General features: G+C 53.1%; 9 protein-coding genes across 9 annotated transcripts; all 9 read right to left on the bottom strand.

Moving 5' to 3' along the window:
- Window positions 1-781: 781 nt before the first annotated feature.
- On the bottom strand, window positions 782-2,116 carry BO97DRAFT_459703 (glycoside hydrolase family 131 protein; the record flags this gene model as incomplete). Its single annotated transcript, XM_025699293.1, has 4 exons — window positions 1,971-2,116; window positions 1,781-1,917; window positions 1,119-1,720; window positions 782-1,055 (listed from the first exon to the last, which is right to left on the bottom strand). Exons 1-4 carry the CDS (start codon window positions 2,077-2,079, stop codon window positions 782-784), a joined length of 1,122 nt encoding a protein of 373 aa, XP_025547960.1. The 5' UTR covers window positions 2,080-2,116.
- A 370-nt stretch (window positions 2,117-2,486) lies between these two features.
- On the bottom strand, window positions 2,487-4,469 carry BO97DRAFT_397361 (S53 family peptidase; the record flags this gene model as incomplete). The annotated part of the gene is made up of 5 exons (XM_025694133.1): window positions 2,487-2,840; window positions 2,904-3,204; window positions 3,266-3,359; window positions 3,407-3,539; window positions 3,592-4,469. 5 exons carry the CDS (start codon window positions 4,467-4,469, stop codon window positions 2,510-2,512), a joined length of 1,737 nt encoding a protein of 578 aa, XP_025547961.1. The 3' UTR covers window positions 2,487-2,509.
- Window positions 4,470-6,466: 1,997 nt separating this feature from the next.
- BO97DRAFT_192601 (S-(hydroxymethyl)glutathione synthase) lies at window positions 6,467-7,191 on the bottom strand. The gene has a single exon (XM_025690477.1). It carries the CDS (start codon window positions 7,122-7,124, stop codon window positions 6,549-6,551), a length of 576 nt encoding a protein of 191 aa, XP_025547962.1. The 5' UTR covers window positions 7,125-7,191; the 3' UTR covers window positions 6,467-6,548.
- Window positions 7,192-7,730: 539 nt separating this feature from the next.
- Window positions 7,731-9,106, bottom strand: BO97DRAFT_459709 (uncharacterized protein; the record flags this gene model as incomplete). The annotated part of the gene is made up of 3 exons (XM_025699294.1): window positions 8,769-9,106; window positions 8,674-8,710; window positions 7,731-8,608 (listed from the first exon to the last, which is right to left on the bottom strand). Exons 1-3 carry the CDS (start codon window positions 8,976-8,978, stop codon window positions 7,731-7,733), a joined length of 1,125 nt encoding a protein of 374 aa, XP_025547963.1. The 5' UTR covers window positions 8,979-9,106.
- Window positions 9,107-10,109: 1,003 nt separating this feature from the next.
- On the bottom strand, window positions 10,110-10,980 carry BO97DRAFT_192609 (glutathione S-transferase family protein). The gene is made up of 2 exons (XM_025690478.1): window positions 10,928-10,980; window positions 10,110-10,878 (listed from the first exon to the last, which is right to left on the bottom strand). The coding sequence occupies exon 2, from the start codon at window positions 10,863-10,865 to the stop codon at window positions 10,170-10,172; it is 696 nt and encodes a 231-aa protein (XP_025547964.1). The 5' UTR covers window positions 10,866-10,878; window positions 10,928-10,980; the 3' UTR covers window positions 10,110-10,169.
- Window positions 10,981-11,247: 267 nt separating this feature from the next.
- BO97DRAFT_445859 (MIP aquaporin) lies at window positions 11,248-12,488 on the bottom strand. The gene is made up of 2 exons (XM_025698592.1): window positions 11,722-12,488; window positions 11,248-11,655 (listed from the first exon to the last, which is right to left on the bottom strand). The coding sequence occupies exons 1-2, from the start codon at window positions 12,346-12,348 to the stop codon at window positions 11,422-11,424; spliced, it is 861 nt and encodes a 286-aa protein (XP_025547965.1). The 5' UTR covers window positions 12,349-12,488; the 3' UTR covers window positions 11,248-11,421.
- Window positions 12,489-12,851: 363 nt separating this feature from the next.
- Window positions 12,852-13,835, bottom strand: BO97DRAFT_417287 (uncharacterized protein; the record flags this gene model as incomplete). Its single annotated transcript, XM_025696472.1, has 1 exon — window positions 12,852-13,835. The coding sequence occupies one exon, from the start codon at window positions 13,833-13,835 to the stop codon at window positions 12,852-12,854; it is 984 nt and encodes a 327-aa protein (XP_025547966.1).
- Window positions 13,836-14,158: 323 nt separating this feature from the next.
- Window positions 14,159-15,824, bottom strand: BO97DRAFT_480343 (cystathionine gamma-synthase). Its single transcript, XM_025700745.1, has 2 exons — window positions 15,538-15,824; window positions 14,159-15,488 (listed from the first exon to the last, which is right to left on the bottom strand). Exons 1-2 carry the CDS (start codon window positions 15,688-15,690, stop codon window positions 14,460-14,462), a joined length of 1,182 nt encoding a protein of 393 aa, XP_025547967.1. The 5' UTR covers window positions 15,691-15,824; the 3' UTR covers window positions 14,159-14,459.
- Window positions 15,825-16,004: 180 nt separating this feature from the next.
- Window positions 16,005-17,757, bottom strand: BO97DRAFT_437279 (Zn(II)2Cys6 transcription factor; the record flags this gene model as incomplete). Its single annotated transcript, XM_025697834.1, has 4 exons — window positions 16,005-16,710; window positions 16,779-17,256; window positions 17,312-17,392; window positions 17,532-17,757. The coding sequence occupies 4 exons, from the start codon at window positions 17,755-17,757 to the stop codon at window positions 16,005-16,007; spliced, it is 1,491 nt and encodes a 496-aa protein (XP_025547968.1).
- Between the last annotated feature and the right edge of the window lie 1,114 nt (window positions 17,758-18,871).

An 18,871-nucleotide genomic window follows, 5' to 3' on the forward strand; every position in this document is an offset into this window, starting at 1 on the left:
GAATCGCATAGCCGGAAATCCATTCCTGGGACACTGGATTGGGATGCCGTACATTGACCTCGTACCCCGAAGTCATGGTCCGCGCATTGGGAAGCTCGACGCTCAGTAGATCATTTGATCAGTAGAAGTTGCCTCTCTCATGGTACCAGGCTCGCGCGGGAGAGCCCATGAGCCCATGAACGAAGACAACGTCTGCAGTTGCACACGGACGGTCGCTGATGGTGGAATTCCTGTGGGCCCAGTTTTTTTTCGATCTAGGTCCCCCCAATGACGGGGATGATTGTTGTGATTGACCTGACGACCGTGAACGCTGCAAAAGTAGAATAGGTGAGGCCTGCGCAGAGATGGAATTCTCGTCCTTTAACAATGCGGCGGTGAGCGTCACACCCGGGACCCTGAACAATGTCTAATGTAGTCTGTCCTGTCAATTCGGTCTTCAGATGATGGCCAGCAAGGGGCGAGACGCTTGGCAGCGTACGACTTGCCATTGGATGCCAAAGTAGGCCAATGGGTTCATTGAACCGAATGCATGGCACGAGATAATTGTGAGAAGGAGGAGGCCGCTCCTGGCCAACCCCTGGTCTCTCTGCAATGTAGCTTCCACAATCTTGGCTGCTTCGGATTTACTATCGGTATCGGAACTACGGATCTCTTGAATTCGGGACACAACATGACATTTGACCAACATTGAGTAAGAGATATTGGACACGGCTGAGTGCTTGCGGCTCTATGTACTGTACTGTACTAATGTGGCCCTACGAGAGACTACGCGTTGCAGGACTTATTCACGCCGGGCAAAGTCCCGAGCATGCACACCGGTTGGTCGAGAGACCAGGGCGCTGAAAAGTGCCCGGATATCATCAAGAATCTCGGTGGCAGTAGTGGGAGTAGCAAGGGCCACTGAGGAACTCGTGGCAGGGGTGGCCGCCTCCGTGTTTACCGACGGCGAAACGGTCGAAGTCACGGCGGCGACGGTTGATGAAGCAGAGCTGGTGGCCACAGCAGAGACGATCAAGGGTTCAGCAGTCGAGATAACGGTCTGGGCAGCAGATGTACTGGTGGCGGCAGTCATGGTAGCAGCTGCGGTGGTGGTGGTAGAGCTTGCTTCGGCACTGGACTGGGCGGTGGAGGAAGCTGAAGAACTCGCAGAGCTGACTGAGCTGGACGAGCTGGAGGAACTGGACGAGCTGCCGGAACCGATCTCCTTGGTGATTGGAGCCTCCTCGACATAGATGCCAGACCAGAACCAGTCCTCGACCGCATCATTAGGGCCTCCGTTGGGCAGACGCAACTCACCGACATGCCAATCGGCCGAGTTGGACGAGGTGGAAGCACTGACAGGAGCAACGACCTGGGTCAAGGGATCCGAACCGTTTGATGCCCACAGTCCAACCGTCTTCGCGTCAAAATCGATATCGTAGGCAAAGTTATACCAATTGCCCGCCTCCAGCTGCACCGACCAGTGTGTCTGGCCGCCCGCGTTCCAGCGCAGAGTGTTGTCCGAGCTACCCGAAGCCCCTGAAGCAAGACCGTACTGCAGCTCGGTGAAATGGCTCTCGAAAAAGGCGATCTGGTGCTCGAACGAGGCATCGGGAGCATTGGTCGTCTTGGTGGACAAGGAGAAGTGGTAGTACAGGTGACCAGAACCGAGATCAGCCTTGGTCTGGGGGATCAGTTCGGATCGCTCCATGGTCTGACCGTTCCAGAAGGAGGTTCCATCCTACGACGTCGTCGGAGTTAGTCGAGCTGTATACATTCAAGAGAGCAGGTCTGGACATACAATACTGATCCGCACCCCCTGGGCGTCGCTGGTGTCGGCCGGATTTTTGAAGTCGGTGGACAGTCCCAGGTAATCAGACGTCTTGCCAGTGCCATGAATATACCATTGCCAGGGTTCGATCTGGTTGGACCACGACCCTAGTCTGTTAGCTCAAAGATGAACCACGAACGAAGCAGACGCCAGAATTTACAATCATCAAAGTCCTCAACAGTAGCGGAAGAATTGAAAATGCCACTCCACAGCACGGTTCCAGCGAGCGAGGAGGCGGGGAAGGCAAGAAGAGAAGCGAAGGACTTCATGGCGGGTGAGAGACTGACAAAAGAAAAGGAAGTGAATGTTAGTTGTGACCGGCACAGTTGGTTTGGACAATGACTTCTGGGCTGAGGTGAGTTTTTATCTTGGAGGTTTGGTCTACTCAGGGTGGAACAATTGAAGGTGGAGAGGCTGTCAGAGTTAGATTGACGGGCGAGTGCTGAAACACCCGAACGCCCGGCAATAATCCAAGTTTGTTTCATCTTAATCGTCAGGGTGTCAGTCCTGACCTTGACAGCTTGACACGCAAATTAAACACCTGTCGGTCCTGAAACACCGTCTGTGATTTTTGGTTCGGGAGGGACTGCGCTTCCGGTCGCATCGAAGGCTTTTTCGCATTGATCACTCCTGAATCCAGGCATGAATTAGAAATATGGAGTCTAACAAAACCGTACACATATTTGATTGTCCAACTTCTTACAAAGCCAACACGGCCTTCTTCAGCTTAGCGAAATCAGGAGTTCCCAGACCAGTGGTCGGATCCCAACCCTCAGTAGCATTCCAGCTGGCCCATGGGATGTAGCCTGCACCGGCGTGACTGCCATCGCAACCACTCGCCGTGCCTCCAGTAATGTCATTGAGACTCTTATATCCACTCGAGTACAGCCAGGGGTTCAGGAAGCCCAGTGAATGCTTACCCGCGCGTAGGCGAGCATCGTTGAGAAGCGCGATCACAGCAGCGACAACTGGGCTGGAACCCGAAGTGCCCCCAATGAGTTCAAGCTCACCGTTCACGTAAGTTTCATAGCTGGTAAATCACATGTGTCAGTATCCTGCTGTTGACTGGACGTCAGTGAAAGGGAAAACCTACTATGGTGAACCACCAAATGCGGAGATATCCGGAAATGCCCGACCGCTGAAGTTGACATAGGGGGTGTAATACTTCTTCACGGCCTTCGAGATATGCTTCTCCAGATATGTTTCAACCTTAGCGGCTTGGTAGGATGGCCGAGCAAAGTAGTTGCTGAAGCCACCGCTGCTATCGACCCAGGCAATTTCGGGAATGTCCTGGGTACCACCGACGGCCGTGATATAGGGACATGTGCCGGGGAATGAGGGAGTGAACTGAACGGTGTTTGTTCCATCATTAGAAAGACAAGCCGCACCGACCCCTGGGGCACGTTAGCCTTTACTCTTGTGTCTTGTTTCCGAGTTTCGGTTTAGAAAGCTCACCAGAATCGCCAGAAGATTCAAGGACCGAGATACCGCGTAGACCATTCAAGCCAATCAGGTTGCAAACGCGAGTAGCATAGGCATAAGGGACAGTCTGCGATGGTCAGTTAGAAGACATTTATCACGGCTTTTTCAACATACATCCTCGTCGTCACCATAGGAGTTTGTGATAACCTGCGGCAGCTCGTCGTTGGACTTGGCCAACAGATACTCATAGTACTCCACGTAGGGCTCGTTTGTGTCCGTAGACTGTAGGACGTTGGGAATAAACGGGCTGCAATTTTCCGTTAGCTTCCTTCATACGCGATCGTGGGTGCGAAGCGTACGGAGATCCGGCAGTAATGAATTCCACTACCGGCAGAGGATGCACGAGTCCGACAATGTTCTGCACATCCAGGTCGGCTTCACCCCCGTCGTAGGTTTGATTGTTCACGCCACCGTTAATCAGCTCCACTGTAAAGTTCTGCTGCGGGATGCCGAATCGCTCGGTGAACAGATCGAGATCCGAATACAGAGCGGACTCGCCCAAGAAGCTTCCAAAACCGATTCTGCTGCCAGACGATGCTTTAGGGGTATAGTCAATATTGTATTGCTGTTTTAGCAGAGCAGGAGTAATATGCTGGGAGACAGAGGAGCTGCTGCTTGATCTTTTGGCCACCTTCAGAGATTGAAAGGAGGCAGAGCGCTCGGCGCGAGTCTTGCCGAAGAAAACAGTTGGCGAAATCAAGTCGATGGAACCGCTCAAGCTGTCTGGAACCGAGTACTGGGTAGTCCGCACCTTTTGAGTCCCTGCTTTCTCGTAGACCGAGAAAGTGGTGTTCAGCAGCTTGTTGGCCGTCCCGACTGTAGTGGCAAAGCTGATCAAACCGCCCTGACGTGAGATATTGGTGACGCCCGCCTCAGTAAGCCAAGAAGCCACCGCCGAGTGATCGGTAAGGGGGAACAGAGCATTGACTTCATCGATGTCAAGGAATTGGCCGTAAGTGCTCTGACCAGGGGTAGACACAGACAGTAGCTTAGACTCGAGCTGCTCAAGGTTTTGGCGCGACAAAGCGATAGAAAGGGTGATGTTCGAGCTAGTGTCTGCTTCCTCGACGAGTGACCAGCTATTTGGCACGGCTTGGATCTTCTCCAGCACTACGTTGCCCCACGCAGGGGCTGCAAGAGCCAAAAGACCGGTAGATAAGCGGGAAAAGGCAACCATAGTGGAGAAGGATCCGGCGACAGAGGGACGGGAGCAGGAAAGAAGGACAGACAGACAGGCAGACAGCGACCCGATGGCCTCTTATAGGGCATTGTGGCAGATGAGGCCATCGTAGACAATTAATTGCTCCGACGGGGAGCGGTCAAACCCCGAACGATGGCATGAGGAGTGAGAAGTGAGGAGTGAGGCCCAACGCAGGAACCACTGCATGAACCGACACTTCCTTTCTGCAGTGACCTACTAGATAATCGAACAATGCGATTCGCCCTTATCCTAGCCCATTGCCAAACCGAAGCCAAGCTTCCTTTCCGATTGCTTATCAGTGATTATCCATCCGTGACTGTCCGCGTGAACCGATGAAGGGTATCGGTATCTTGCCAGCCAGATTGTAGTTCCTGAATGCCAAATCGCAGAGACGGTCGGCAATGACTGTAAGATCTTAAACTTCATTATTACTGTCTGGATCCCATACCCAGTGACGAGATTGAGATTGCATTCGAGCAGCTGCAGCGTGGTCGCAGGTAGGTATCTTGGCGGGTCGGAACAAGACCGGAGTCCGGCTTATCGCGCCATAGCAAGGCGGGGTTTACAGCTACTAGTCGGGTAAAGCTGCAGAGGAGATTGCATTGAAGCACACATATTTCATCTAATCGTCTGCAAGAGGGATGATGGTCTCAGTGTGGTGGCATCTGACGCGAGGGAAAATGGGGCAAACAGCCGGGAGAACTGTACGTACAGTACAAAACTGTTGGCAAAACAAACAAGCAAGGCAAAACAAACAAACATATACGCGGGCTGCAGGTTCCTTATCTTGATCGCCAACCACCGCGTCAGCCCGAGCCATCGAAAACCCCAGAAGATCCCTTTCCAATGTAGAAGCCCTAAGAGGCACCCTGTAACTTCACTTGTGCTCGGTGGGCTGGTTGTAGAGTACATCATTGCAATCTCAGTTCTTTCATTTGAGACCCAGATATATAGTATCTACAAAGAAACTATCACCGAGGACAACTAAGACCAAAACAAAGGGCACCGCCTCGAGAGTGCAGTGAGACCTGTACCAGGGACATCGTACCAGGCAAAAATTGTTGCTGCCGCTTGGTTTTGCAGATGCTTCGCCAACTCTTGCGGAATCTCAGTCAGAATATGCTTCCATCGGTAGATTCTCATGTCTTGTCCACCCCCACCCAGTCGGTCCAATTTCTCTCCGGAATTCGCCGTGCTGCCGAATACTCAACCCAGGAGCATGAAAGATGAGATATCCATTTCTGTAGGGCTGCGAGGCGAACAACTAGTGGGTTAAAGCCTGTGTCCTTGGCAGGCCACCTGGATTGATCCCAGAATGGCATCATTATATGATATCCCTGCGATGCAAGCTTTTTCTTATTTTTGCAACACCGAGTAAGCCGGCCAGCGCGGGACGGGGAAAACTCAATAATATCCCAAGAACAAGGCAGATCCGAAAGTCAATCAGCACGGATTTGCACTGGCAATATTCAACATGATAGGCTCTGACTGCGGGGAGGCTGGAGACAATTCATAGAATACATCTTTAGATAATACTACCTCTACTCGGGATTGAGATAACGCAGCATTCTTGAGAGGGTCGGCCATGGTTGCTACCACTGTGGTGAATATTGCGGTTTGTACTTTGCCTCGACTCATACATGTCCTCGAGTATATAGTACGGCCATGAATGCCTCAGCTGGCGCAGACTCGTTCAAATTGGGTAATCCTACCATTCTGGTTAATTGTTGCCAAGTATCCAGCTAGCACTCCCCAAAGGTACTCAGCTCGCCCTTCTACAAAACCCCTCCTTCGCCCTCTCTCTCACACAGGCTCTCCAGGCATTTCAGGCAACCCCGGAGCACCATAATGCAAACCCGGTGAGTAGCAGCGAGAAGATTCCAGTGATGCTACGCACATTGCTCAAAATGCCTTTTTGGTAAAGACTTTCAAGATTCTCTTACTATCATGGATTTATATTGAGATCTGTTCATCGTCGCTAATAGCCATCTCGCTCAACAAGTGGTCCACAGCAGGTCATCTCGTCTCTTCGTATCGTTCAACTCCTGCAAAATTCTACAGCGAAGCTGATAATTTGCCCTCTTTCTTTGCCGTCCAGGTGGCGATCGCATCCATCAACGCCGGCGACAAGGCATCATACGTCTCGAGCCCGATCTCGTGGAATTTGGCGCGAACCTCGTCCATCTTGTCCGGGTGGAAGCCCTGCTCGATGATAGAGGACACGAAGGCCGCAAACTGGGGCTCCTGCCACCCCTGCTCATCAGACAAATCGACATGCACAAAGTCCAATCCCTTGAAGGGGTGATCCTTCTCGATGCGTCCGAATAGATGCACGCCACACTTGTTGCAGGCGTTGCGCTGGATGACGGCCGAGGGATCGATGATCGTCAGCTTTTCGGGGTGGGCAGTGACGCGCAGTGCATCGCGGGGCACAACCGCGACGATGGAGAAGAGGGCACCAGCGGGTTTCCAGCACTTGGAGCAGCCGCAGGCATGGTTGTGGGCGACGTTGCTGGCAAGGGTGACGGTGATGGGGTCGGTGGTGCAGTGGCATTTGAGCGTGCCGCCGCTGAAGTTGGGGTTGCCCTTGCGGATTCCGGAGTCGATGAGAGGGTGCAATGAAGGTGCCATTTTTGATGATTGCCAAAGGGATCACGAACTGATTCAGCCGAGAAAGAGGTTATGGTACAGTGAGAAAGTGAGAGAGCAATTCTCAGCCGGACAACCACTACACGCCCCTAATTTATAGCCACGCATGGGACTGAAAGGCATTGTTCCCCTCAGCGAGAAATCAAATCCCCTCATGCGGGGGAGGGAAATGCATAGGCATCTCGACTGAACATGCACGAAAGTGTCGCCATCGGCTGGGACTGGCCGGGTATCTTAACCCATTTTGGCGGTCCGATGCGCGATCGGTTTATCTACGAAGGATTAATGGGAGATCGAACCCCACCGTGGATGGAGACGCCGCGGGAAAGTAACGCCCTCCGCCCTTTCGCCCTAACTTCTTCGTCGCAGCCTTGTCCAAGAGCTCAGCTGCTAGCTATTCTACGTCAATCTACAAGGAATTCTCCTTACGACCCATACATATATACTCTCTTGTCATGAAAAGGTTCCCTCCTAAGCCAGCGATTTCTCGACTTCGATAAGAATGAGTGGGTTTCATTAACAGTCAATAGACCACAGAAATACACCGGCCCAGCTATTCTAAACCAGCGTATCCTTGCTCGAACACTGTCACGTCTTCTCAGAGGTAGCCTTATGGGCCTCATCGCGCTCCGATCCCGGCGAAGAGAACGATTCCAGCTCCATCCCAGCACCAGCCTCTACCGTGACCAGGTACTGGTCCGTATCGCCCGACTGCCGGTCGCGTGGACGAGGGATGGCCGACCTCAACTGCTCGGTCGGAGTACTATGACTATTGCTGTGCTTGAGAGAGCGAATCTTGCCCGCCAGGCTGGAGGGGACATTATACCAGCGGAAGAAGACCTTGACGGCGGGTAGACTGGCCGAGGTGGCCGCCAGAGCTACCTCCAGCAAGGCCAGCACCCAACAATACCAGGCCATCCAGGACCCGTCGTACGAGGCGTAGAACATGCGCCAGAGAAAGTAGATCCGGATCCCCGCAATCACCGCGGTCAGATATCCGACCGAGAAAACCGCTGTCAGCGCCACTTTCTGGCGGCGGCGCATGTGCAGTCGGATGCAGAACACCGCCGGAAGCGTGGTGGCCAGCAGGTCTTGGGCGAGGCTGATCGAGGTCGCGGCGATCAGATGGGCGCCCTCGTTGTAGCAATGATAAGTGTGCGTCAAATCCCACACCGGGTCGATCTGTCTCCAGAAGGCGCGCAAAGGCCGGCACGAGAGGAAGAGGGCGAGAACGAAGGCCAGGCTGTAAGCGGCAACCGATCCAATGCTGACCCAGATCAAGGCCCGAAAGCGCGGAGAGACAGTCCGTTGGCTCATGCGACGATAGAAGAGTAAAACTGAGGCTTTGATGAGTCCGGAGGCCAGCACATAGAAGAGCTCCGAGGCCGCGGCGACTTTGCGCTCCCCAATCAGCATCGCAACGCTGTTGTCCCAGGTATGATGCTTTTCGCCGTAAACTTCCGTGCCTGCGATCATGCCGTTAGCCAGTGATCCACATTGGTCAGCGATTCTGGGTCGTTCTTCGGCTTACCGATCGGGACTGCAATGATGAGACCAAGGGTTGGCAGCTGTCGGGTGGCGACGGTTAGTTAGGGTTGACGATGAAGAACGCTCGACGTCACGTACCAGCGCCAACGCAATCAGGATATCATCGATTCCGCCTTGATGTTGGATTATGCAGCGGGCGTACAGACGGACCACTACCGTCACAAAGGCGATTCCTCCAAAGACTGCAGCGACCACAATGGCTGCCGGGCCATGCGACTCCGGATTGACGGTGTTGGGGGCTGGCCATGACTCGATCACCGACAGCGGGGGGTGAAGCCCTCCGGGCATGGCGGCGTGATACAGGACTCAGTCTAGCTGAGTTATTTTAGATAAAGAAAATAATGGAAGGTACAGATTCTCGAGATTGCACAGGGTAAGTCAATGTCGATATCCCGCAAAGACTGACAGTTTCCGGCCCTGGCTGCTAGGAATAGCGATGCGGACATGGTGCCCTTTAGATAACTGCAATGTTGACCCGCATCGACCGCCACTGTAGGGGAAGTCTGCGGATCAAATGGAGAAAATCATAGAATGAGGATCTGGATGGAAAGTGCTGGTGGTTTGCACTTTTAATTTCACTCAAGGCCCACTGATGTGAGCCATCGGATCCCTGGCGCATGCACGGGCGTCTGCCCAATTTTTGCGACCGAGCGTTAAAGTTGAAGCAGATGAAACCGATCCACGGTCTGACCGTGCAGCGATGTGGATGCTTCTTCGAATGGCACCTGCCAATTGAGCCCCAACCAGCAGGAGGCAGTGGACCAAAAAGGGCATGTTGACGCTGAAGACCCATCTTCGCGATGCATCCACCACTGACAGCAAAATGTCTCGCCGGACAAACCAGGGATGCAGCCTACGATTCCTTCGGCCGAACCAAGGGTCAGGAGCAGATCAAGGTCTGTCAGGATCTCGACACCGACATCACCACCGCCTGCAATGATACTAGAGCCGGCAGATCATCCGAAATGCCCGTTGACTGCCCGTTGGAGCTGTTCTAATCAACGGGGTAGATGTGCTGAAGTGGTCGATTTGCTCTCCCTTACAAGACATGAAAGGGACGTCGTAGAGGGTCAATCGCCAGCTAGCCCTGCCTATCTTGCCTAATTTAGTAGTAGTCGGTCTATAACAGCTGGGAATTATAATTCCGTCTCCAACTAAGAATAATGAGAATCGTGATTGCACCGATGGTGAAGTCATCCATTCCCCCATCCCTCGGCCCGTGCAGTTGACCCATCACATCGGCCACAAGCCCGCAATCAATCCGAATCCATCTCCACGCAATCACATGCTCCCTATGACTCGCGTTACAGATTTACAAATACTGCAGTCCTCCTTAACAGGAAACGGTGCGGCATATTGAAGTCCTTGACATCTAATTTCACTGGGAATCCTTCCCGGCACGGGACAGAAGCTGGATAGATGTAGTCCTGTGCTCGATTGCTCACTCGGTTTCTCGCAATTGTTCCCGACCAACCCTCATCATCGATCCTTGGATGGAGGCCAGTGGACTAAACCTTCGCGACGACAAACCTCCTGAAAAGAGGGCAACGCGGTTAAATGATCCACGTACGGTGCCAAATGCGGCCAGCTGGTGGCTGGTCGAGGCATATCCCGCGCCCATCGCATCAGCATCACTGCCATAAAGTCCGCCGTGGTCAAGGTATCTCCAACCAGATATTTGGCTGCCGCTGTAGTCAAGGAAGCTCCGTGGGAGCCCGCTGATCCCGCCAAGCGCGCATCCAGAAGATCCCAGGCACCTTCGATCCGTCGGCGGGCCAGGTCGCGCACCGCAGCCGCCCCTGCGGCCGGACCATCCTGGTCGGCGTAAAACCAGTCGCGCATGGCGGGCAAGACCGTGTTGGCCAGGTAGATCATCGTCTGCAGCCACAGGGGGCGCGTGGAGGCGTCCATTGCGGGCATCAACCCGCGGTCGGGATGGCGCTCCGCGAGCAGCATCAGTAACGCAGTGCTTTCTCCCCGGGCCTCGCCATCGATGATCAATGTGGGGACGCGGCCCGTGGGGTTCAGTCGTCGATACGTGTCTGCATGTTGTGCCCCAGTGGTGAAATCTACTGGAATGGCATTGAAGGGCAGGTCGGCGTCGATCAGCATCCAATGCACGCACAGACTTGCAGTGCCAGGCGAGTAGTATAACGTGTAGGGCTTGGATTCCATAGTAAGAATCGGGCTGACGGGGGGAGTTAGCGGAGCCCAGTCATCACCTTGGTAAGATTAACCTTGCAATGAGTATTACCGCGATAGGAGAGGGAGAATGGTTCTTGCAGTCAAACAATCCGTATTATTATGGGAATTGATGGAGGAGTCTGCAGCATTGGCTTTTGTATGATCCAGGACATCATTCAAAGTGAGTCACTGAGGATGGCAGAATTTGTTCCCGCCTCTACTTCAATCTCCACTCAGTGTCGGTGAACGGACGCCAGTCACATAGGGTCAAGCGTGTTCTTGTCCGGATGAGAGCTGGCAGAAGCGTCACGTCTGGGAAGTCTCATGCCAATGCCAATGTATATAAATCGTGTCATTCAATTCTAAAAGCGATCGTGGTCTAAATAGTCATCTGTCATCTATGGAGCATACGTGCATCCAGTCTATCGTCACGGTTTCCATCGCCCAAGTGGTTTTCATACAATCCAGTATCGTCCAGACGATATGGCGGATTCTCTTGTCGTAGTCGTTCATGGCAATCTAGGCAGTCGTGTCTGTTGCAGTGCGCCTAGTGCAGGCGAAGCTCTCCATCCACATCCTCAGCCTTATCCAGAGCGTCAGCAATGCGTGATCCATCCCCCTCGTACAGAAGCGAGTCGTAAATGGTCGCGCCCACGAAACAGCCCAGCACGGGGGCAAACAGGGGGACGACGAAGTAGTAGTTGGCAGCTGTGAACACTTCGCGACCGTAGAGGATGGCGGAGAACAGTCGCGGGCCAAAGTCTCGCGCGGGGTTGATGGCCTAGAGCAGAGTTCCAACAGTCAGCAATCGGCGCAAATCACCACAGGGACTCATCCATGCACATACGTAACCTGTCTGCCAGCCCAGTGCGGCACCGATGGCGAGCAGAAGCACGAACATCGAGAGCTGGGGCGAGTGGAACCGGTGGGCATTGGCCGGGTCGGACACACTCAGCGAGCCAAACATGAGCACGGCCGATCCGAGAACTTCCGAGAAGACCGCCTCCCAATTGGAAGAGAAGAAGCTGGCCGGATATGTGGAGAAGATGCCCGCCGAGTGATGGCCCCGCGGACTCAGAATCGATCCCCCCGGAATTGTATATTCCGGATCCCAGTCGAGGATGGCCGACCGGTAGTTGATGTAGACAAGGGCCGCCCCGACGAAGCCTCCCAAGAACTGAGCGAGTAGTTTGCCGGGCAACTTCCTCCACTGGTCGGGTTGAGGCCGTACGAAGGCCATAACGAGGGAGATGGCGGGATTGCTGGCGGGACTGGGGTCGGCAATGTAGCCCGACAGACAGACAGCAGCAGCCCAGGCCAAATTGATGGAGAGCCAGGTGCCATATTGGTAGTCAGAGAGCAAGGCTTGGGCCACAACGCCATCGCCAATAACAACAATGAGGGCAGTGCCGAGAAATTCGGCAACGTACGGCTTAAGCGTCCGGCGCGAGAGGCCGGATAGATGGAGGCGCATCTTCAGGAAGAGTCTGGCTGTTAGTTGACCATCGATTGACTTTGCGTAGTGTTGGGGGAGAAGAGGAGGAGAGAGCAGAGGAGAGAAGAAAAAGAATGGGAAGGGAAGGGGGAATACGGCCAGCTGGTGGAGTTGATGAGAGACGCGAAGTTGACAAGAGAAGATGATGCCATAAAGTCATTGGCTGCTGTTTCTCTCCCCCGCCTGCCCGTCTTCACCGCCTCCGTCTCTCACCGCCTCACCGCCACTTCGCTTCAGCTTGGTTTGTTTGTTTGTCCTGTTTACATCGAGACTCTCGCTGACTATACAACAAATGAAATCAATCACATCCAATTACATCCAATATCCAACTACATCCAACTACATCCAACTACAGTTACAAATTCAAAATCACATCAGTCTAGAAGTCTATTCAGACCTTTTCATTGGTTATCAAATCAGCTAACAACGGGATATAGCAATAGTGAAGCACTAGATCTCCCAGCGAGCGTTACAGATGACCCCTAATGGCCCCTAGGAGGGGGGTCGTGATGCCAGAAAACCTCCTGGTCGAGATCGTCTCGCATCATATTCTGAAGCAAATCATTCCATTCCTCCTGGATTTCTCCCAGTTGCTGGCCTCCTTGCTCGGGATTTTCCTCCTGCACATCATCGATCTCCATATCCTCAACTTTCTCCTGCTTCACATGCTCATTAGTATGCTCAGCCCGGTCGAACTCGGCTGCTTCCAGGAACCGGAGTACCTGGTCGATCAGCGATATCAGAGGGCTATCTTCCCGGATATCTGCCGCAGCATCCCACGCCGTCCACAAGGCTTGATACTCGGGCCGCACCGTCCTAGACCGGTCTGGGCGATCCCGCAGAAGACCAAGTAGCCGGGGCCACTCGGTGCTGGCTTGGGTCATGTCGCTGTCCGCGATGTCAGAAACAACCATATGGAGCAACGCATCTGCCAGCACGTCTGTGGTGGGCCCGCGAACAGGCCAGAGCCCGCGCCAGACCCTAGTGCCCTGGTTTCCCAGGCGCGCGGGCACCCTATGCCGATCGCTCGACTTCAGGTACGGCACGCCGGGTCCAAATTGGCGCTGCTGAGCCCGAACTATGACCCCGTGCACGTCGGGGAGCACTCGGGACTTGCGGTAAAGCAGCAAGGCGCCATCGTGAGCCTTGCCCGGCCCACGGGTGTGCAGGTGGTATTCGAATTCCAGCCGCGCGTCCCCATAAGCGTAAGGGCACGCCTCCTTGGGAACACACTGCTGGAACCCTTCCCACGCGAGCGTGCGGATCGCATCCCCCATATCCGCATCTTTTAGCACGATAGAACATTTGTCGTACTGTTCTACACCATCCGGATCAGTTCCTCCTGCCAGCCGTACAGACAGCTCGCCCCAGAGTACGTAGGAGATGTCCGCGACATCGTCCAGAATCTGCGCTGCCATGGCTGCAATGAAGGCAGAAGAGGGATTGGGTTTGTACAATGGTTCCATGATGGGGAATCTTGATAGTTTCTTCGCTGATGTCTAGTCTTTTCTCGGGTGTTCTCGAAGAAGGCCGATTCAGCGAGCCTGGGAGTTGAGGGCGGCCCAAAACATCCGGTAGAGAGCAGCAGGGATTTATATGCTTATCTGGCTTTCTAGGTTCTGCTACGACGGTTTCCTTGCACCTTCCGGTTCCTGATTAATTTCCGGTGATTTCCGTGAAACTTATCCTTCCCTTCTAACTTATATTGAACTGAAGTGTCGGGGCTACACCCATCAACTAAAGGATATTGTTATCCCAATCCTATTTAATCGGGACTTGCCGACTAAATCCGGTTCAGTCAGGATCCATCCGATGCATTGGACCCAGACTGATTTTGTCAGCTAACGGAACTACTAGACTATTTCCACCTAGGGGCGAAGCAAAAGAGGATGTACGCTTCGTCGCCGAGGATCCTCATTCTAAACAAGACGCCAGGGTCTCCGGAGAAATTGATTGAGAACGAATTGTCTGAGGCTTCTGAAATGGGCCGGTCGCTATTCAATCATCAAAAACACACAGAATATGTGGCTTCTAGGACCTGGTCATAATCACTGATGCGGCTTAGGCTGTGCTTTCATAGTGGGCGACAGCTAAGCACCGGCCAGCGCCTCAAAGGCCTGTAGCAGGTCGTTCTTCAAGTCCTCCCAGTGCTCAAGTCCCACACTGATCCGCAGCAACTTCCGATCCACACGGGAATCCGAAAGAGCGCGCCACTCAATCAGGGACTCCACGCCACCGAGACTAGTTGCATGCTGAAAGAAGCTCAACTTGCTTGGTAGGGTCCGTGCGAAATTTTCCTTGTTGAGCACGATCGCGAAGACCGGACCGAACCCATTCGGCATTTGTTTCTGCAGCCATGGCTCATTCTGCAGACTAGCGTGGTAAATGTTCCCCACGACCGACTGCACAATGCTCTCCTCGCTCCCTGGAGCAGGGTTGGGGGACTTCAGTGCTTGATCCAGCCATGAGACGAGTTTGCTGCAGCTTTGGCTAGCGCGCTGCACGCGGATTTCCAAGGTTCGGAGACTTCTCACTCCCAGCCAAGCCTCCAGATTGCCGATGACGTTGCCAACGGCCAAGCGATCTTCAATCAGCTGCTTCCTCCATTTGTCGTTTCGAGTGGCAAGCACTCCGCACAGCATATCACTATGACCTCCGAAGTACTTGGATCCAGAGTGTAGAACAAGGTCTGCTCCCCAGAGGAATGGGTCCTGCAGGCCGGGCGGCGCAAACGTGCTGTCAACGATAAGGTATGCACCGCGCGAGTGCGCCTTCTTCGCGTATTCCTCAATGCTATACGCTGTGCCCAAGGGGTTGATCGGAGTCTCGAGGAGGATTACATCTCCTTCCTCCAAGTCCTCCGCTGGGCAATTTAGTTCAAGCTTCTGAAGCCCGGAAAGGCGAGAAATCACGGCAATGACTTCATGGCTTCCGTGGTGACCTTGTCCCACCGAGATGCGGCGCGGATTCAGCAGAGTCAACGCGGCAGTGAGAGCTGCGAGCCCAGTCGAATAGCTGACCGCGTGGCCTCCGATCAGACTGGTCAGGATGGATTCGAAGCGGGTTGCATTAGGAGCGAACTCTCGAGAATAGACATAATTTTTGCCGTTAAACTCGTCCTTGACTGGTTAGCGAGGTTGGGCTGGGGGACCATGAGGAACCACGTACTACTGGATCCACAGATGGAAGCAATTCATCTGGATTGTCAGGAAATCGAAAGGTGGTGGAAAGGTGAATAGGGGGAGCGACATCGGTGACGAGATGCAGAGGGTCGTCGGCATGAAGTGCCAATGTCGACGGATGTACCTGATTTGGTGGCATGATCGAGACTGTGCTAATTGGAAACACAGAAGATGAGGTGTCGACTGAGAAAGAAGAGTAGGAAGACTTGAAAGAATTCCACGTTGATAGTTTTTCATAGTCCAGCCCTGAGTTTTCTATGCCGACTTCTTATAATTCTTATAAGGGTTGGTGTGGCGGACGTGAGTGGCGCCCCACTCCTCGTACTTTCCTCATGCGGAATGGTCGACGGCATCGAACCAGATTACCGGAAGAGGCTTAGTGTAATCCTTCCGCCACATCTCGGGTCAAGCCACACCTACTCTGCACGAGCCACACTCTGACCGTGCCACACATTAAATCAACAGCCAGTCACGACCCGACAAGCCAATGTCGACGATCCATGCTGAAGGAATAGCTGGCTGGTGACCATTTCGCTGCCAGTACGATTGCAAGATCTTCGCCGCGTTGATGACGTTGACGCACTTGGTTTTCTCCCAAAACTGCTCGAGCGACTGAATCAGAAAGTATCTTTCCCCCGGCAGCTCACACTCTAAGCCGGCAATACAAATAGGCCATAGAGCACACTTGAGCAGATTGTCGCTGGCGCAAAGGGAGTGGATGGACTGCATCAGCTCCTTCAAGAGCTCGCCCATGGAAGTGTCGGTTTGAGACAAGGTATCGAGAATTCGCTGCCCGTAGATCTGCGCCCCCAGCTTATATGACGCAGCCAACATGCAAAGGTCGCCGACCGTGTTCGCGGCTGCTTGATTGGGCTGAGGCAGATTGATGGCCCAAGCAAAGCAGTCAAATTCCTCGATCGATTGCAGAACAGAAGTCACGTTATACTGATGGTATTCCACCATCTCAGGGTTGGAAAGATCGTGGATGGAGTCTCGGGAGAGGGATAGACATCGTATAGCAATCAAGAGATAGTCGGGACAGCCGAGGAACGATTGCTCTACCGTCTCTGCTACTCGCGACACCACGCGTGCTGAGTCCAATGGATCAGAGTCTGTTAAGAGATTGGGACGAACGAAGGTGGCTCCAAGGGTCTCGATCCTGCATTATTGTCAACCAACTTACAAAATCACAACAGATGGATTTGCATGTCAGTGGCAAGCACTCACAGGTATATTTGACTATTGATGAACTCCCGAATAAGCTTAACTGTCTGACCAGGTTCTTGACCGATCTCAGAAAATGCTCCCGTTTGTTGTTGGCTGAAGCTGATGAGCTTCTTAGCACCTTCCAGGTGAAAGTTCCATCGATCGCTCCCAGACTCCAGCAGGTCAAGAAAGATCAACAAAAAGACACTGGCCACGGTGCTGTCTCGAGCGCATAGTGTGGGATCATCCAAGGCAATTGAGATTTCCCGAATCGCGCGATGCTTGTACCCCAAGGCATCTTGATGCACGGTCAAGGGAGTGGGTGGGGTCTCTTCGTCGTATCTCTGGAACGAATGACCCAAATTCGCTCGGTGGCGCGCTGCCAAAGCAAGAGCAGCCTTGAGCAGAGTGGAATCATTCAGGGCTAGCGACAGCAACTTCCGGAATGGATTGTTGTTGCCATCGTACACGATGAAAAGGCTGCATATACAGTCGTCATCTGTAGGCCAGTCATGAGAAAATGATACGTGAAGCGGCTGGGTCTAGGCACCAACAGTAGCTCAAATAATATCTGGATGTTGGGTCTAGGCAGGAAAACGATGGCTCCCCGAGCTCTAGAGGCATAGTGTGGCCATCTGAGAGCCATCAAGCAGTAGTCAGCCTCACGTGAATCGATTCAATTGAGACAGTTGGGAAAGGTACAGCACTTCTCACCGATCCTCATTACAGGGTCTGGCTCCGCAAACGCCACTACTGAATCGGATAGCTTGGGACGTACGACAAAGGGGATAATGGCCGATCCAGTCGAAGGATTCTCTGCTGGATGTTCCAAAGATATACCCCTCATTTTGCCCCGGATGGAGATACCTTTGACCCATCGGATGGGTCTCTTATCGAGACATTCCACCCCCGCCTTGGTGCATTTTCTGCAGGGCCGTGCAGACAGGTCGCACTGAATGCGCCTATATCGGCAGGTATAGCAGGCCTGCTGTGGAGTCATTGGGAGTGCTACATCGAAATTCCATTGACCCTGCTTTGTACTGTCACCATGTTGATTTATCCTTATGCAATGATACAATGAATCATGATAGATTCATGGTGGTGAATCCACTGCCGATGACACGCAGAAGAAACTAATCCCTTTTGGGACTGCTCGATCAGGTGACTGTCGCATCGGATTGCCAAATTCGGCGGCCCGTCTTGCTGCTGGCAGTGCAGGTGCACCTGGCAGACATCTTTACTTACAAGGTGAGGTACAGTGTTCTATAGGTAATACTCAATGCCATCTCGTGTCAGGGAGGAGTCGAGAAGCGATCCAGAACTCTAGTTCGGGATAATGAGATTGAAGTACTATATGGCTTGTGGCTGTGAAGGATGCGAAACGGTGTTTGGCTCTCAAACATATATAAATATTGACCGGGGAACCTCAACAGCTTCCCATGACCTTTGTATCAGCGCCTGAGTAATCTGGCCACGTGACTTAGGCCTATAAGCGAGTTTCCCCACACAGAGAAGTCAGTTAGCCACCAACACAGTCAACACCAAGGAATCAACATCTCAAGTTCCGAAGCCATCTCCTGAGTAGCCTCATTTCGTTGATACTTTGATGGACAGGAAGGTGACTCGTATAGTCATAGAATAATCAAGGAAAGTAGCCGGCAAAGCAACGGGGTTAGGCGCTCCTGATCAATGAAGACAAAATGCAAAAATCCAGTCCTTTCTCGCTGGACTAATTATGTACAAGTCCAATAAGCCGGCAGGCGCTGAGAGCATCATCTATGCTCGATGGTGCCTAATGATGCCTGAGGATGGTAGCGGGGCTGAGTAAGCGGTGACGGATGGGGAAGCAAGGCAGGCGGTCAAACAGGCGGTCAGACTCCGTTCGCATCTGCCATCCATCCATCCGTCTCATTCTCCATCATTCTTCTTCTTCAGCTCTCTTCCCATCCTCGTCGGCTAATGCTGCCGTATCATGATGGCGGCTGAATATCAGTCCGGATCACTTCAAGTTACTGCCCAATCTCACCTTTTTTTCTCGTCAATTCTCTTCAGTAGACTTCCCGCCATCTCGACCTGGTGGGATGTCGATTTGAAGATGTCGGAACTACCCCTTC

Source organism: Aspergillus homomorphus, assembly GCF_003184865.1.
Source record: "Aspergillus homomorphus CBS 101889 unplaced genomic scaffold BO97scaffold_43, whole genome shotgun sequence".
Lineage (NCBI taxonomy): Eukaryota > Fungi > Ascomycota > Eurotiomycetes > Eurotiales > Aspergillaceae > Aspergillus > Aspergillus homomorphus.

Coding starts and splice junctions, on each gene's coding strand:
- BO97DRAFT_192601 (XM_025690477.1), bottom strand. CDS start 7,124: ATGGCACCTTCATTGCACCCTCTCATCGACTCCGGAATCCGCAAGGGC.
- BO97DRAFT_192609 (XM_025690478.1), bottom strand. CDS start 10,865: ATGGAATCCAAGCCCTACACGTTATACTACTCGCCTGGCACTGCAAGT.
- BO97DRAFT_445859 (XM_025698592.1), bottom strand. CDS start 12,348: ATGCGCCTCCATCTATCCGGCCTCTCGCGCCGGACGCTTAAGCCGTAC. Junction 11,656..11,721: donor TGGGCTGGCAGACAGGTTAC/GTATGTGCATGG, acceptor ACTCTGCTCTAG/GCCATCAACCCCGCGCGAGA.
- BO97DRAFT_480343 (XM_025700745.1), bottom strand. CDS start 15,690: ATGCCACCAAATCAGGTACATCCGTCGACATTGGCACTTCATGCCGAC. Junction 15,489..15,537: donor TTCCATCTGTGGATCCAGTA/GTACGTGGTTCC, acceptor TAACCAGTCAAG/GACGAGTTTAACGGCAAAAA.